General features: G+C 46.3%; 1 protein-coding gene across 11 annotated transcripts in view; it reads right to left on the minus strand.

Annotated features, from left to right (window-relative positions):
• Positions 1-19,319, minus strand: part of LOC129810545 (neuroligin-1-like) — a 341,636-nt gene that overhangs the window by 196,525 nt on the left and 125,792 nt on the right. For 10 of the 11 annotated variants that reach the window (XM_055861128.1, XM_055861129.1, XM_055861137.1 and 7 more), the window contains one exon: positions 18,323-18,475. The exons of the other annotated variant lie outside the window; for it this stretch is intronic. In XM_055861128.1, the coding sequence (XP_055717103.1) occupies positions 18,323-18,475 (153 nt within the window). The remainder of the gene's footprint in view (positions 1-18,322; positions 18,476-19,319) is intronic. 11 annotated transcript variants of the gene reach the window in all.

Genomic DNA, 19,319 nt, shown 5'->3' on the forward strand with positions numbered 1-19,319 from the left:
GGCATGCTGATAGTTTCCAGCTAAATGTGAGATTCCTCTTTTTACCATAGTTAAGCAACGTCGCTGGCCCGGAGCGTTGTGCAATGCTCTCCCCCTGTGCTGGGAAGTTGGGAGCACCACTCTAATCTGTAGAGGGCTTCTGGAGACAACTCAACATCTGTCCCCCCTCCAGGCCTGTGGCATCGCACCCACCACAGTGCTCACACACACTTACAAACACACACACCACACACAGATACACTAAAGCAGACACACACACACACAGATGCATGTACACAGACACGCACACTAACAGACACATCCACATCCACTGAGCACGTGCACACACTCACACACACAGAAACGCATGCCGCATATCACTTACGTATACACAAACACCAGAAACCGCTACTACTGAGTCGAGTAAAGGTGGATGTAGGGCTCCCACTCTAAATGTCCCTAGCAGCATGCTGTATGTTTCTGTGTCTGTCTAGCTAGCCCATCTCCACAATGTCTGGAGCGGAGCCTGTTATCTGTCTATGGGACAAGGAACTCATTACAGCCTGCCTGCTCAAACACCTTGTGACACTGCCTCACTACACACACTCCCCTCTCCTTAAAAAAAACCAACACACGGCACAAACAGTCTGCACACACACCAGGCAATTTTCCTCCACTAGTAATCTATGCTGCTTCGGTAAATGGAGAGAAGTACATGGTGTGTATGTAAACTAGAAATATCTTCCCAGCTTCCCAGTTTGGAGTGAGCATCATTGGCACAGAGGGGAAAACCATCTCCTATGTCAGAAGCTCTTATAGGGTGTTAGTAAACATATGATCTCTGGATAGTTGTAAAGCACCCTCTCGGTTTCCCAAACTGGCAACCCCGGCCACCTCACAGCTCTCTGAGGACCTGTTATGAACCTGTAAGGGCAGCGCTGATAAATCCACCTTTCCCCTGCCCCTTCTTCATCACAACTCTGGCGCTGGGGCTGCACCACAGAGCAATGGGCAGTAACTCCAAAACCCAGCCCACCATCCCTCCATCTCCCTCCTGCTTCTGTTCCTCACCGTCCAGCCCAGTACAGTACAGACAGATCCCTTTGTGTGCACTGTGTGCAGGGCCAAGCATTGAGAGAGGAGAATGCTATCTATTCTGTCAATGCAGACACAGAGAACACGCAGATTAGAGAACAGCAGACTGTGCGCTAAATCTAAGCCTTCTGCCTGGGATTGGGCATATGAGAGGGTCCCCTATGGCGTAGCAGTGTAGACGTCTTTGTCCTGTCGTGTCCCGTGTCCCTTGTATATATCTTTTTACATCTTTTTCTTCGCATATCTTTTAAAAATATTTTCTTAAACCTCAACTTCTAAATACTCTCCTGCAACCCGCCTCACCCAATGTGGCGTGGATCTGCTTTTTTCTAAAGTATTTCTATTTACTTCTGATCTGGAATCCATCTACTGAAGATAGCCAGCTAACTGCCTACCAGCTATCAGTTAGCAAACCATTGCTAGCGGTCATCAGCTAACCTTTAGCTCGGAAAGCTCTTGCTAGTTCGAACAACGTGACTAAAACCAGAGCATAACGGACCTATTTCTCTCCATATCCCCGGATTCCTACCGCAAACTCTGAACATTTTCATCTGGATCTTCGCAACTAGCTAACCACAATCCCGGGTGACCACTCCTGGCTAGCGTTTCCATCCCGGAGCAAACACCAATTAGCCTGAAGCTAGCCCGGCTAGGGCTCCTGTGCTACCACTGAAGCCCACTCCTGGGCTACAATATCCGGACCCCTTTACTGCCGGTACGGAGGTACGGAACCCCGCCGATCCTCTACGACTGGAATACCGACATAATCTGCCCGAGGACTCCAACAGGCCCCTCAGGCGTGACGCCCGCTGAAGGCCCATTCTGCTAACCTACCAGGCCTGTTAGCTACCTAGAGCTACCTGGAACCCTACTAATTCCACGACTGGTCTATCGACGTCACCGCACGAAGAGGCAAAAACAGACTTCCCCCCCCATCGCGACGTCCCCCAAAGGCTAACTTGCCTGCCCCGGGCTGCTAACTGCTAGCTTATCTTGCAGCTAGCGCAGCCAGGAAGCTAGCACCAGTTAGCAAACACAATTCTACAATTCACAACCTCTCTTTCGCCATCGCCATCCGGCTTGGATTCTCTGTCGACACGACCACGTCTGGTCTGCAGACGTGCCCTCAACCGGTGCCCTCAACCGGCCTCCGTCTGAGCAGACCCCCTCCGTCTGAGCAGACCACCCCCCGGGCTACTAACTTTAAACGCGTGCTAGCTTAGTGGAGGCCTCACTGCTCCATCTACGGCTGCCCCCTGGACACTATGATCACTTGGCTACATAGCTGATGCCTGCTTGACTGTCCATTAATTCACGGTACTCCATTCTGTTTATTTGTGTTTATCTGTCGGCTCTGTGCTTTAACTCAGGATCTGTGTGTAGTTAATCTGACCCTCTCTGCATAGTCGTCGCCATTTTTACCTTCTGTTGCTGTGTTAGCTGACTAGCTGCTGTTATCTCACCTGTTGTTTTAGCTAGCTCTCCCAATCATGACCTGCAATCACTTTATGCCTTATTGTATGTCTCTCTCAAATATCAATATGCCTTGCATACTGTTGTTCAGGCTAGTTATCATTGTTTTGGTTTGCAATGGGCCCCGTAGTTCCACTCTCCGTACCTCTGATACCTCCTTTGTCCCACCCCCCACACATGCGGTGACCTCACCCATTGAGACCAGCATGTCCAGAGATACAACCTCTCTTATCATCACCCAGTGCCTGGGCTTGCCTCCGCTGTACCCGTGCCCCACCATACCCTGGTCTGCACATTATGCCCAGAATCTATTCTACCACGCCCATAAATCTGCTCCTTTTATTCCTTGTCCCCAACGCTCTAGGCGACCAGTTTTGATAGCCTTTAGCCGCACCCTCATCCTACTACTCCTCTGTTCCTCGGATGATGTGGAGGTAAACCCAGGCCCTGCATGTCCCCAGTCACCCTCATTTGTTGACTTCTGTGATCGAAAAAGCCTTGGCCTCATGCATGTCAACATCAGAAGCCTCCTCCCTAAGTTTGCCTTACTCACCGCTTTAGCACACTCTGCCAACCCTGATGTCCTTGCCGTGTCCGAATCCTGGCTTAGGAAGGCCACCAAAAACTCTGAGATTTCCATACCCAACTATAACACTTTCCATCAAGATAGAACTGCCAAAGGGGGAGGAGTTGCAATCTACTGCAGAGATAGCCTGCAAAGTTCTGTCATACTTTCCAGGTCTATGCCCAAACAGTTCGAACTTCTAATTTTAAAAATTAATCTCTCCAGAAATAAGTCTCTCACTGTTGCCGCCTGCTACCGACCCCCCTCAGCTCCCAGCTGTGCCCTGGACACCATCTGTGAATTGATCGCTCCCCATCTAGCTTCAGAGTTTGTTCTGTTAGGTGACCTAAACTGGGATATGCTTAACACCCCGGCAGTCCTACAATCTAAGCTTGATGCCCTCAATCTCACACAAATCATCAAGGAACCCACCAGGTAAAACCCTTAATCCGTAAACATGGGCACCCTAATAAACATTATCCTGACCAACTTGCCCTCCAAATACACCTCTGCTGTCTTCAATCAAGATCTCAGCGATCACTGCCTCATTGCCTGTATCCGCCACGGGTCCACGGTCAAACGACCACCCCTCATCACTGTCAAACGCTCCCTAAAACACTTCTGCGAGCAGGCCTTTCTAATCGACCTGGCCCGGGTACCCTGGAAGGATATTGACCTCATCCCGTCAGTTGAGGATGCCTGGTCATTCTTTAAAAGTTACTTCCTCACCATATTAGACAAGCATGCTCCGTTCAAAAAATGCAGAACCAAGAACAGATATAGCCCTTGGTTCACTCCAGACCTGACTGCCCTCGACCAGCACAAAAACATCCTGTGGCGAACTGCAATAGCATCGAAGAGCCCCCGCGATATGCAACTGTTCAGGGAAGTCAGGAACCAATACACGCAGTCAGTCAGGAAAGCAAAGGCCAGCTTTTTCAAGCAGAAATTTGCATCCTGTAGCTCTAACTCCAAAAAGTTCTGGGATACTGTAAAGTCCATGGAAGACAAGAGCACCTCCTCCCAGCTGCCCACTGCACTGAGGCTAGATAACACGGTCACCACTGATAAGTCCGTGATAATCGAAAACTTCTTCACTCACGCCGCCAAACTTACCCTAGTAAAACTGACTATCCTACCGATCCTCGACTTCGGCGATGTCATCTACAAAATAGCTTCCAATACTCTACTCAGCAAACTGGATGCAGTTTATCACAGTGCCATCCGTTTTGTTACTAAAGCACCTTATACGACCCACCACTGCGACCTGTATGCCCTAGTCGGCTGGCCCTCGCTACATGTTCGTCGTCAGACCCACTGGCTCCAGGTCATCTACAAGGCTATGCTAGGTAAAGTGCCGCCTTATCTCAGTTCACTGATCACGATGGCTACACCCACCCGTAGCACGCGCTCCAGCAGGTGTATCTCACTGATTATCCCTAAAGCCAAAACCTCATTTGGACGCCTTTCCTTCCAGTTCTCTGCTGCCTGCGACTGGAACGAATTGCAAAAATCTCTGAAGTTGGAGACTTTTATCTCCCTCAACAACTTTAAAAATCTGCTATCCGAGCAGCTAACCGATCGCTGCAGCTGTACATAGTCCATCTGTAAACTACCCACCCAATTTACCTACCTCACCCCCATACTGCTTTTATTTATTTACTTTTCTGCTCTTTTGCACACCAGTATCTCTTCTTGCACATGATCATCTGATGATTTATCACTCCAGTGTTAATCTGCTAAATTGTAATTATTCGATTTATTGCCTACCTCATGCCTTTTGCACACATTGTATATAGATTCTCTTTTTCTACCATGTTATTGACTTGTTTATTGTTTACTCCATGTGTAACTCTGTGTTGTTGTCTGTTCACACTGCTATGCTTTATCTTGGCCAGGTCGCAGTTGCAAATGAGAACTTGTTCTCAACTAGCCTACCTGGTTAAATAAAGGTGAAATAAAAAAATAAAAAAATAAAATAAATGACGGAGTTAAACCACAGCCCCATGGGCTATCACATAGACACACAGATTTTGGAGGATCAAGAAGAAATAAGGTACCTCACAATAAACATATACCTGAATGGAACAGTAATGGTTCAAGGGAGTGAAGCTGCTCTCCACACCTTTGTAGCCAGCTTTTTTTTCTGGTGAAACCAGAGGGAAAAAATGACCAGTCCCTGATCAACATTAAAACATCACAAGCAAGCTCCACCCCAATGAACAAAAACAAAGAGGACATGGCCAAAGAAATGCCCAAATCACCGAAGCCCATTTCCATTGTGGTGCAGATGAGACTCTCCCAGATAGAGTCGGAATTTGTAGAGTTAAAAGAACAAGTCCTGGACCAGCTCTCCACCAGCACTGATGTAAAGATGTGTAGCTGTGTGACCAACTCTGTGACCAACTCTGCCAGGTGAAGAATAAACACAGACTATTGATAGAAAACCTAACATCAGAAGTCAGAGAACTCCAGAGAGAAAGAAAGGAAGAACTCTGAAATGAAGACAGTGACAAAAGTAGAGGAGATCAAGGAGAAGATTAGAAGAGAGGTTTTAGAAGCAAAAAAGGAGCTGAAGAACAGAGAGTACACCATACAGTCCCGTGTAGTCCCGTGTAGCTCAGTTGGTAGAGCATGGCGCTTGCAACGCCAGGGTTGTGGGTTAATTTCCCACGGGGGGCCAGTACAAAAAAAAAAAAAAAAAAAAAAAAAGTATGAATGTATGTACTTGTAAGTCGCTCTGGATAAGAGCGTCTGCTAAATGACTTAAATGTAAATGTAAATACAGGCTCTGAACGAGCAGCTACCCAGGGTCACTAACCCCAGCCCACACCCCGCCGTGCTCCACCCACTCACCCCCAACAGCTCTCCAGGAGATCAAATCAAATCAAATGTATTTATATAGCCCTTCTTACATCAGCTGATATCTCAAAGTGCTGTACAGAAACCCAGCCTAAAACCCCAAACAGCAAGCAATGCAGGTGTAGAAGCACGGATCACTCTCCACCCAACACCAACCTGTCTCCTCCAGAAGATCCCTCTCCAACCAACACCAACTCGCCTCCCTCAGATCCCTGTCCAACAAATAACCTCCCTACCACCTCTGCTAGCTCAACCAACACTCCCACTATTTGGACTCCAACAGCAAACATCTACAGGAAAGAGAACTACTATCTGGCATGGAGGTGAGAAAAATATGGTGCCCCATGACTGAGTGCCCTCAAAATAATTTCAGAGGACACTTCAATAGGAGCGAAGACAGTAATAATCCTCACTGGAACGAACAATCTAAATAACATGAGGATGTGTGGCCCCAGCTATGGCAGAAGTAGCCATTTTGACCACAGAGAGATACCCATCTGCAAGAATTTGATTTGAATCTCTTCTCCCGCGCTGCGATGTGTCATTCAATATTATTTTAGAAAACAATGCAGAGCTCTCAAAAAAATTTGCACTTTTTGGCACACCAGAAAGACATCCACCCTCACCAGATGCAAGACCACATCCACCTAAACATGTGCGGTGTAAAGGTCTTTGCAAGGGTGCTAAAGTACACAGCCAATATGAGAAGAAAAACCAGGAGCATCCGGCCTATGGAAAGCCAGCAAATAAGAGGCCAGCACTCTGCCCAGAGAGACCAGCACTCAGAGAGACCAGCACTCAGAGAGACCAGCACTCTGCCCAGAGAGACCAGCACTCAGAGAGACCAGTGCTCTGCCCAGAGAGACCAGCACTCAGAGAGACCAGCACTCAGAGAGACCAGCACTCAGAGAGACCAGCACTCAGAGAGACCAGCACTCAGAGAGACCAGCGCTCTGCCCAGAGAGACCAGTGCTCTGCCCAGAGAGACCAGCGCTCTGCCCAGAGAGACCAGCACTCTGCCCAGAGAGACCAGCACTCTGCCCAGAGAGACCAGCACTCTGCCCAGAGAGACCAGCACTCTGCCCAGAGAGACCAGCACTCTGCCCAGAGAGACCAGCACTCTGCCCAGAGAGACCAGCACTCAGAGAGACCAGCACTCTGCCCAGAGAGACCAGCGCTCTGCCCAGAGAGACCAGCGCTCTGCCCAGAGAGACCAGCGCTCTGCCCAGATAGACCAGCACTCTGCCCAGAGAGATCAGCACTCAGAGAGACCAGCACTCTGCCCAGAGAGACCAGCACTCAGAGAGACCAGCACTCTGCCCAGGGAGGCCAGCACTTCGCCCAGAGAGGCCAGCACTCCACCCACAGAGGCCAGCACTCCACCCACAGAGACCAGCACTCCGCTCAGAGAGGCCAGCACTCCACCCACAGAGACCAGCACTCCGCCCAGAGAGGCCAGCACTCCGCTCAGAGAGATCTTCACCTCACCCAGAGAGGCCATCCCCTCAACCAAAGAGCCCAGCTCTCCTCCCAGAGAGGGCTTCCCCAGAGACCAGCACTCAGAGGGACCAGCACTCTGCCCAGAGAGACCAGCACTCTGCCCAGAGAGACCAGCGCTCTGCCCAGAGAGACCAGCACTCTGCCCAGAGAGACCAGCACTCTGCCCAGAGAGACCAGCACTCAGAGAGACCAGCACTCAGAGAGACCAGCACTCTGCCCAGGGAGGCCAGCACTTCGCCCAGAGAGGCCAGCACTTCACCCAGAGAGGCCAGCACTCCACCCACAGAGACCAGCACTCCACCCACAGAGACCAGCACTCCACCCACAGAGACCAGCACTCCACCCACAGAGACCAGCACTCCACCCACAGAGACCAGCACTCCACCCACAGAGACCAGCACTCCACCCACAGAGACCAGCACTCCACCCACAGAGACCAGCACTCCGCCCAGAGAGGCCAGCACTTCACCCAGAGAGGCCAGCACTCCACCCACAGAGGCCAGCACTCCACCCACAGAGACCAGCACTCCACCCACAGAGACCAGCACTCCACCCACAGAGACCAGCACTCCACCCACAGAGACCAGCACTCCACCCACAGAGACCAGCACTTCACCCAGAGAGGCCAGCACTCCGCTCAGAGAGATCTTCACCTCACCCAGAGAGACCATCCCCTCAACCAAAGAGCCCAGCTCTCCTCCCAGAGAGGGCTTCCCCAGAGACCAGTACTCAGAGCTGGAATGAGTAGGTGTGTCCAAACTTATGACTGGTACTATATATATATATATATATATTTGACTTTATTATAAATATATACATGTTTTTGTTTTGTTTTGTTACAATAATGTCATTGTCTATAACTGTTCTGTACTTTGTCATGTATTTGTACATTTTATGTGGACCCCAGGAAGAGTAGCTGCTGCATGTGCAGTAGCTAATAGGGATCCTAATAAACTAAACTAAACTAGAAGGACAGGGAGACAGACAGTGTTACAACCAATCTCCCTTATGCTCATCCATCAATCCTAAACTATGGTAGTGAGAGAGATGTGTTTTGAAAATAAGAATGTGGAATGTTTATGCCGTCCCCACAATATCGTAACAAGCAGACAGGGAGAGAGAGAGAAACACCCACTCACAGACAGTACACACCAACTAAAAACACAGCCAAGCTGCAACCTCTAAGTATACTGTTTGGGAGGGGGGCAGGGGAAGAAAAGACAAATACATTAGATGGAGAGAGAAAGTGAGAGAGAGAAAAAGGGAGGGAGAGAAAGAAAGAGAGAGAAACAGAGAGAAAGCAAGAGAGAGTGAAGGAAAGAGAGAAAGCGAGAGAGATAAAGCGAGAGAGATAGCCAAGGTAATGAAGAGGTTGATATGCATGCACTGCTGTGACACTTCCTAGTTGTGTTTTAGAGGGAAAAAATTAATAATAATTACAGAGATTAATATCAATGATTAAATGTTCCTATTAATGATTATTCCAGTAATTAGAATCAGCAGGATGCAATATGCTGCAGTATTCATTTTTACATGCAAATCAAGTTGTGATCACACTATGTTCTCTCGCCTGTAATGAGACATACAGCTTTCAGTCTACCCAGGCAGCCTGGTTTACACCATTTCGGTATGAGGAGAGAACACGGGATGTCTCACTGTTCACGCAACGTGATTAGAGAGATGGATCCCTACTCCTTTAATCCTCCATATTGTGTTGATTTTTCCACAAGGAAAGAAAGAAAACGCCCTGTTGCAGGGAAAAAGACTGACCTTCAAGGGGATTTGGGGATTTGCGATGGTATTAGACAGAGAGACGTTGGCAGATGTATTTACTAAAATACCACATTACTAAAAGACTGCAGTCAAAACATGGCTGTAGGCAGGGCCGGTTCCAGGTGACATAAGCAGTCGCTTAGGGCCCCCTCTCAACTCTCAACTTACTATTGAGAGTAAGCGCAGTAGAATTTTTTTTAACTTGGTTGTGCATCAGTGTTTTTTCTCTTGTTATGTCAGTCACTGACAGTCACTCAATTAGCAATGTCAGTTAACAATTTTTAGATTGGTAGTTAGTCTAGCCAACAATCTAAACTTATAGTAATCCTGGCCGAATACAAACAGGGCACGTGCCCAGGGGTCCTGACTTCCAGGGGGCCCCCAATGATTTAGTTAGTCATTCTCACTCAGCTACCATATTAACCATATTATTAAGTCATTACAAAATGTGTAGAATTGCAGAAAATGTATTTAAAACTGCAAAAATGTCTCTCCATCCCATGTATTTTTTGGGGGGGTTTACAGGAAATTAGCTGTAAAATGAAAAATTCTCTCCGTCCCATGGCCAAAATGTGTAGAATTGCAGAAAACTTGACTTAACACAGCAACATTTTCTCTTTGCCCCATGGAAAAATGTGTAGAATTGCAGAAAATAAACTAACCAACCAAATCTCACTTAGGGCCCCCAAAAGACTAGTCAGCCCTAGTTGTAGGAAATTAAATGAAATATAAAACTAATAACAATGTCATTGTAAACCCCAGTGAACAGACAGCGCATGTCTGATGTCTGCTAGTAAGAACTAGTAAAATCTCATCATCATCATAAACTAATTTGTAATTTGTAACCATATGGTTGTTGATCTCAACATGTAACTTAGAGAGATCACAAATGAGTTTATGATGAATATGTCTATCTGCTCATGTCCTTTGGAAAGCTTGGTCTATTGTAAAGGACATTACAGTGTTTTGTCCACATTGGCTGAAGCATAGCAGGTTTAACCAAACCTTAGTAAGTAGCTACGCTAGCTCCTGCCCCAGCCTCACGCTTGTGGTTGAAGATATAAATCTTCTGGGGCACAGATTCACCTCTAACTAACCACATTTGTGGACAATTTACAGCGGTGGATCTCAGTTAAAACCCACCAATAAATGAAACTAGGAGGTGTGGGGCTGGATGCCTGCAGGTTACCAGGCCCAAGATAAATTCCTGCGAGGTTCTGGTAATCTTAATCCTCAATAATCAAGGCCAGCAGAGTCAAGGCAAAGAGTTAGAGCACAGACAAATCTGGCCTGGGGCTAAAGAAAAATCCTCTGACCGATATCTCTCCAGCTCTGTGAGCTCACTCTAGTCTTATTTCTAACTCTCTGTTTATGAACTCAGTGTATAGCAGGATGAGTCTAGGGGCTGGTTACAAGCACAGAATCGTACCTGTTTTCTCAAGGAGCTTGGTGCACAAAGGTGAAAAAGTATCTTGGTTATGAACAGGTTAGGTAATGTATAAGATTCATAAAATTGACAGAACCAGAGGGAATATGACTTTACCTGCACTCATGAGATTAAAAACAAACTGTGAGATGCCACCATTGGTCAAACCTCCCCTGAGCATCTTCTCAGATAAGTGTCCATTTCACAAGCAGGGGGAGAGGATCATGGCATGATTACAACACGGTAAATGTCAGATATTATTCATCCCCACTTATTATCTGCTGTAAGAGAGGGCCAAATGGAAAACACTGACCTGCATCAGCAGCAGCCCTCTCACTCGCCTCAAAAATGTGACACAAGTTACAGCACCCAGCCAACCAATCAGCATCCCGGGCCATGGCAGCTGGGGCAGACAGACGCTTTTCCTCGAGCCAAGAGTTGACAGGAGAGTGGGGTTTATTCAAGCAAGGCAGAATAAAAGAATATCTTTGCTATAACAAAGAGAAAGACACCTCTGGGCTGTGTTAAATTACTGCAGGAGATATGAATAATTCAACTGCAAAATACACTGGATCAAATGTTGAGGAGGGATTACAGCTAGGGAGGATGGTTAGTGCCTATAAAAAAATGACACTGGCACAGAGAAAGGTTTGCTTTCCCACTTTCCTTCTACATGTGTACATGTGAACAGGGTGCCCTCTTGAGATACAAGGTTCTCCCGCTTTGATCCTACAATACGCCTCGTTTCCAAGTTGTTAAACATATCCATCTGTTTTCCTGTAGCCCAGACTGCAGCCCCGCACCGTGCTGCCCCTGCTCCCCGCACTCAGCCCAGAAAGCACCTTGATCATCCACACTGGTTGGTTTCCACAGAAATGCCCAGGAGCAAGGCAAGCTTATCCCTCACGCTGTGGTAAAGATAGATGTGTCAGTCCGCATCGATCCATCTGTTGTTGCCCTCCTGCACGTCAGCTCCTCACAGTATCTCTTATCTGCAAGCAAAATAAATGCCACGGCTGGACCGGATGAGGGTGGTCAGCTTGACAGAAACCCCCGCGGCCATCAGCCAAATAACTTCAGGGGCTTTGGCCGTAAATTGTGGCAGCTTCACATGAGATGGAGTCACAGTGCAATTTCCCCAGGAGTCGAGACACAGTAAATAAAGGTGGTAGGGGGGCAGTACAGTTAGCTGGGAGGCTTCAGTCAGATAACCTCCCAGTGATAACAGACCAATACAAACATCAGGCCCGGTGAGATCCACAGAGGATTACAACAGTGGAGTGACAAAGAGGAACAAAGCCACACTCATCCTTGTGTGTCATCCCCGTGTACGAGGAAACATCACATCCTGAGTGGTTTTTGGTTCTGACTATGTCTTCCTGATGCAGACCTTGTGCCAAACTATGTACTTATATTAGGAGAGCATGGTTCTAAGTGGGTCCGGCTAGTGAGCCTGTGGGGCGAGGGGGGGGTGGGGTGTCGAGGACAGAAAGACCAGCCACTAAGCATGCTTACATGGACATCTGCTGCGCTCTACCAGCCACTACAAATATCCACTGTGTCACCAGAACACTGAGGCCACAGCCCCCACAGCCCTGCTGGTGGCACATACCCGTGTATTTCAGCCACAGCCTCTCTTTCCCTCCACCAAAGCGTCAAGTCACCTGGCAACAATTTGCAGACCACAACTGACTATTGGGATTACCATACATGACTAGTTCAGATGTGTGTGTAGGTTACTTATCTAGCAGGTTAGCGTTTTTCATCATGAATCTTGTTCTGGAGACAGCTCTGCAGAGTTGTCTCTAGCTGGCACAGCCACAAAGTCATAAGATCAGATTTAAACCTAACGCTAACCACACTGCTAACCCTAAGGTCAAACCCTAACCTTAAATTAAGGTTGAACTTTTATGAACTTTTACAATCTAGGGGGGAAATGGCTCAGTTCTGCCTCCAGGACAAGCCTCATGACAATAAACATCAATCTGCACTTGTAGATGTTATGCAATCAGTGGAGGCTCCTCAGAGGAGGAAGTGGAGGACCATCCTCCTCAGTGAATTTCATTTAAAAAAAAGTTATCCTTTTTAGATAAAACTATACTAAATATAATCATGTCACCAAATAATTGATTAAAACACACTATTTTGCATAGAAGGTCTACAGTAGGGTAGCACCATGGTGTAGCCGGAGGACACCTAGCTTCCATACTCCTCTGGGTACATTGACCTCAATACAAGACCTAGGAGGCTAATGGTTCTCACCCCCTTCCATAGACTTAGACAGTAATTATGACAACTTCCAGAGGACGTTCTTCAACCGATCAGTGCTCTTGCAGTATGAAGTGACATGTTGTCCACCCAATCAAAGGATCAGAGAAGTAATCTAGTACTAAAAGCATAAGCTTGGTGAGTAAGAGAGAGAAAGAGAGAGAAAGACAATCATTGAACAGTTTTGAACAAATTAATTTATTCCAAAATGAAGGAGAAGCAAGAGAGAAATTTATATAGAGAGAAATTGTCATTTTTTATCTCACTTTCAGTTTCACTTACTTAGATAGCAAATACAGCTACATAGTTTAGCCTACTGAAACACCCTGCCCAAACAGGGGGATGCTATGTTAGCTACCTGGCTATGAATATCCAACACAACACTGGAACTCTTCCAAGTCAAGGTAAGCTTTTGGTTTTATTAATTTATTGCCACCGGGCCCGACAGTGTAACTGCTTACTGACTGTACACTGTAACATTACTGCATGATTGTAGTGGGTTTACTAACTCGTTAGTTCTAAACTCAGCAAAAAAAGAAACGTCCCTTTGTCAGGACTCTGTCTTTCAAAGATAATTCGTAAAAATCCAAATAACTTCACAGATCTTCATTGTAAAGGGTTTAAACACTGTTTCCCATGCTTGTTCAATGAACCATAAATAATTAATGAACATGCACCTGTGGAACGGTCGTTAAGACACTAACAGGTTACAGACGGTAGGCAATTAAGGTCCCAGTTATGAAAACGTAGGACACTAAAGAGGCCTTTCTACTGACTCTGAAAAACACTAAAAGAAAGATGCCCAGGGCACTGCTCATCTGCGTGAACGTGCCTTAGGCATGCTGCAAGGAGGTATAAGGACTGCAGATGTGGCCAGGGCAATACATTGCAATGTCCGTACTGTGAGACGCGTAAGACAGCGCTTCAGGGAGACAGGACGGACAGCTGATCGTCCTCATAGTGGCAGACCACGTGTAACAACACCTGCACAGGATCGGTACATCCGAACATCACACATGCGGGTCAGGTACAGGATGGCATCAACAACTGCCCGAGTTATACCAGGAACGCACAATCCCACCATCAGTGCTCAGACTGTCCGCAATAGGCTGAGAGAGGCTGGACTGAGGGCTTGTAGACCTGTTGTAAGGCAGGTCCTCATCAGACATCACCGACAACAACGTCGCCTATGGGCACAAACCCACCGTCGCTGGACCAGACAGGACTGGCAAAAAGTGCTCTTCACTGACGAGTCGCGGTATTGTCTCACCAGGGGTGATGGTCGGATTCACGTTTATCGTCGAAGGAATGAGCGTTACACCGAGGCCTGTACTCTGGAACGAGATCGATTTGGAGGTGGAGGGTCCGTCATGGTCTGGGGGCGGTGTGTCAAAGCATCATCGGACTGAGCTTGTTGTCATTGAAGGCAATCTCAATGCTGTGCGTTACAGGGAAGACATCCTCCTTCCTCATGTGGTACCCTTCCTGCAAGTTCATCCTGACATGGTCGTCCAGCATGACAATGCCACCAGCCACACTGCTCGTTCTGTGCGTGATTTCCTGCAAGACAGGAATGTCAGTGTTCTGCCATGGCCAGCGAAGAGCCTGGATCTCAACCCCATTGAGCACGTATGGGACTTGTTGGATTGGAGGGTGAGGGCTAGGGCCATTCCCCCCAGAAATGTCCGGGAACTTGCAGGTGCCTTGGTGGGGTAACATCTCACAGCAAGAACTGGCAAATCTGGTGCAGTCCATGAGGAGGAGATGCGCTGCAGTTCTTAATGCAGCTGGTGGCCACACCAGATACTGACTGTTACTTTTGATTTTGACCCCCCCTTTGTTCAGGGACACATTATTCCATTTCTGTTAGTCACATGTCTTGTTCATGCAAATATTTACACATTCAGAGATAAATGGTATTCAAACAGAGATAAATGGCGAACAAAAGCATTCCCACGTAAATAAATGCATGATTTCTTACTCCAAACGGGCGGCGGTTCGTGTGCAATGTATATGATTACTGTGAGAGTAGTTCCTAAAATGTACCAACGATAAGTGTGTCACGCCCAGACCTTAGAGATCCTTATTATTCTCTATGTTTGGTTAGGTCAGGGTGTGACTCGGATGGGAAATTCTATGTCTTCTGTTTCTTTGTTTTTGGCCGCTGTCTATCGTTATCTCTGATTTGGGGATCATACTTAGGCAGCCCTTTTTCCCACCATTACGTTGTGGGATCTTGTTTTCTGTTTAGTGCCTTAGCCTGACAGAACTATGCGCTTTCGTTTTCGCTTTTGTTATTTTGTTTGACTGTTTTTTGAATTTAAAAAATCATGAACACTTTCCACGCTGCGCTTTGGTCCACTCTTCCTACCACCAACGAGAGCCGTTACAAAGTATCTCTTTCTCTCTCTCTTTCTCTTCTCTCTCCTTTGTAACAAGACGCCATATTGTGTCAGTCGCTAGGGACCTGTTTCTAATGTATTAAGTGTGTATGTTTATCCTGTGTTATCATTTAGTTAGCTAGTAAATAAATAATAAAAGCAATGTGTGTAGTACTGAATCATAAGTAAGGCTGGGTTTTTTGCAGATGCAAGGAGGTTACGAATGTTCAGAATGATGATATGATAAGAGGTTATGATTCATACGTTGACTGTCACCCAATAGGCTGTAACGGAAATAAGGCTATGCTCATGAAAACAAATCGTCCTGCCTCATCTTAAACAGCACTAACTGCCACTGTACAATAGTATATAATATCCACGCAAGATACAAGACACTGTATACATGTAGCATTTGTAGAGAGAGAGGGCAATCCTGAAGAACAGCTAAACGCATATTAATAAACACACTCAAATTAAGCATCTCCCAAGACGCATTGCTCATAGAAATGGGGTCAGACACTTTCCATGTTCCTCTTAAAGATCCTTAGGCAAGCCCAGGGTTACCAGTCAGCGACTGAGGCCAGCAGCTAACATGTTAGTCGGGCCAATGGGCAGGCCAGCCGTGAAGCAACAGAAAGGAAAGAGACGCAGACTAATGAAACAAATTATCTGCGGTATTTGTTTCAGGGCGAATAAATAAATAAGCATGAAAAACAATAATCCTCAACACTGGGCCACATGCAATGATTAAATAAAAAACTGCAGAACCAATTATTTCAGCAAGAACAAAAGGCAGCGGTGAAGATTGTTGAAAGGGTAAACAATGGGACGAACATGGCTGGCTGCATCTGCTCCCGGAACCCTGCCTGCTGCAATATCACGCTGACATGCTGCGTGCTGCAGGCCTAGCATAGGAGGAACAGTGGAACCTGGGCTGTTTACCTAATGCCCAGACAGCGGTGGTAGATCACTTTCCTCTGTTGCTCTACCTACTGTTGGGGGATCAACAGATGCTTTCAAGGCCAGCTGGGTTCTGATACAGGGAGTCATTAAGCACAATAAAAGCCATCCTGATTTAGACATGTTATTAACTCCTTTATTAGCCTTGGCTTTAACTACTAAAAGGTCATATTTGTGAGCTTCTACAATTCTGGAATTCAAAGGATGCTAAACGATGGATTGGACCAGAGAATGTGTTGAGGCCATAAGGTTCACGCCAACACTACAGTGCGCAGGGCTATGTTTTAAATAGGTCTTATGTGAGTTGAAGTGCGGCCAGACTGTGGTTTTATACAGGAGTCCATGATGAGTATGATTCGGCCCATAAATTCAGAGCAATTCTGATAATGATGCACTGACAGCAGAGTTCTATTATTCCATTAAGGCGTCCTACAAAAACCTGACACCTGCACACACACACACGGAGGCAGGCCAAGAAACGGCCCCTGGCCAAATCCATCCCGCGCTACACACAAACCGATAAATAAAGCTCACGGCAGCCACTCTCATATTTCGGGCTCCTTATGACTCTGCATGCCTTCCCTGACAAAGAAAAACAAATCATCAGGTGGCAAAAAAAAAAAGACCAGGAACCCAAAAGGTGCAATAATGTTGGCTGGATCATTAGTGGGAGAGAAAAGCACCACTAGCATTCTCTCTCCCAGTCTTTCTCTCTCTCGCTCTCTTTCTCCCGTTCTCTCTCGTCCTCTTTTCTGCTCTCCTCTAATTGTCAGGTTAATTAGGAGGAGTAGCAGCGTTGGTTAAATAGCCTTTCCTCGCCTCGCCTCACACACACACACACACACACACACACACACACACACACACACACACACACACACACACACACACACACACACACACACACACACACACACACACACACACACACACACACACACACACACACACACACACACAGAGGGGCCACGATGACAGGGCCCCTCTGTTACTTCCTATTGCACATTCACACACAGTCCTCACTACAAAAGGGCCACAGAGGCCAAGGCACTTCTGGGCCTTGTTAGACAGGCCCTTGATTGGCTGGTCAGATGAGCAGAGCGCAGGCTTGTCACACATCACACAGCGTCTGCTTGCTCCTGTAACGTTACTCTGCTCTCATCTCATTCAGCAGAGCTGAGTGGTTTGATCCGCTTACCCCACCGCCACAGGGGTAAATACAAACACTGAGGAAAATGTCAACAAGACTCTTTGTGATGCTAAAAAGATACATCTGATTAAATATGCTCCCATTTTTCCTGTAGCACCAAACCACAGCTTCTTAGCTTGACAGGAGAACCAGCATTAGTGAAAACACAGCCACACCACTTACCTGATCATCACCAAAACTGGTGTGTTTAAATCTTCACATGAACACTATCAACATGAAACCAGTCCAGAGGAATCAGGCCTAATGTTTTAAAATTCCAATCATTATCGTTGCAAGTTTAAATCCCGGAGGCATTCAAGTTGTTGCCAAATTGTTCACAATAAAAACATCTGACATACCACGTTTTCTAATATTCATAATTTGTACAAATAAAGACTTGTTATGGAGGGAAATCAATTTGGAAATAGTCGCTTTATGGGGACAAAAGCTAGGGCTCATGCTGGGGGCTGGTCATAAAGTATTCATGGTTATAATTATACCCCATATTTACTATCATCTTAAATCTTGTGCCTCCAAGCTTAGTTTCCTTTGACACATATTGCTGTTGGTGTGAATGAAAGGAGGATATTGCCACAGAGTTGTGTGCATTAAAGCCTTGATGCTTTTCAGGAGGGGTAAATCACCATATGAAGCGAGAATAAGGATATTCATGAAAACAAATGACAGCATAATCTCATTGAGGGTGAAACCATAGCACCTCCGTTTCACTCTGTTTCACACTGTCCCCCCAAGGCAAAGAAAAAGCATTGATGGGCGCCTACTGTCCGGTATGTATATAGGTAGCTAGTGTTGGGGGATTAGTGATAAGGACAAAAGATGGAAAACCTTACCTAATACTCCAAGCCGGTAGTTCACTGTGATGACGATAACATTGCCGTAACTTGCCAAGATGCTGCCGTCAAACATATTCCCAGTGCCCTCCATGTAGGATCCCCCATGGATAAATACCATCACTGGCTTGGGGCTACCGCTTTCACGGATGTCTGCAAGGGGAAGGAAATGATTAAAGGACAAATTAAAATGACAGCTGGAGATGCAATCTAAATTGTGGACGCTTTTGTTTTCTCATAATTTCGAACACATTGACTTTGCTTTGAGACAATTTCTGCTTTGCACGTGAGACTGTTCATTTCATACATGACAAGTATGACATGTTCCTGGTGATTGAAAATGCCATATTAATCTTGTTTTTTGTTTCAGGAAATTTTATGGGCTCTTATTTTTGGAGGGCCAATAAACTGTCAGCATTAAAGAAGCGTAGAGATTAAAACTGACATTTCAATTTAAGCGGCACAGGTAGCTAGTTTTATCAGTAACGTAGAATCTAATAAACAAGATTGAACCTAAATGTTTCAATGATTAACATTCTTCAAGAAAAGTTTTTAATTCAATTTCAGACATCCAACGTTTCTCTTTAACAAAGTGTTACGCTTACTGAACTTTGCATAATGACATCAACTCAATTGATGCTGTCTTTGAGGGAGGACATCTAGTTTGGCCGCTGGGTTTGAATTAAATGGGGGATAGGGAGGGATACAAAAAAATAGGCTTCTGATTACTTTTATATTCCACAAAGGAGACAGGCGTTTCATCTTGGGTGCAAAATATCCACATTCATGTTCAATATCTTATCGATGTTTGGTGTTAGGGGACACTTGCAGGAGGTCTTCGGAGCTAAGGAAAGTAATTAAATAGTAAAGAAAGTAAGATGGCATCTTCCACAATGCCTTTATGGCAAAACATGAGGCTGTATTTGCAAAATCCAAGCCCATCTCTGTTCTTTTAGTTGATTTTCTTCCTCCCACTCTGTCTTTCTCTTTCCTTCGC

This window comes from Salvelinus fontinalis, chromosome 14 (assembly GCF_029448725.1).
Source record: "Salvelinus fontinalis isolate EN_2023a chromosome 14, ASM2944872v1, whole genome shotgun sequence".
NCBI lineage: Eukaryota > Metazoa > Chordata > Actinopteri > Salmoniformes > Salmonidae > Salvelinus > Salvelinus fontinalis.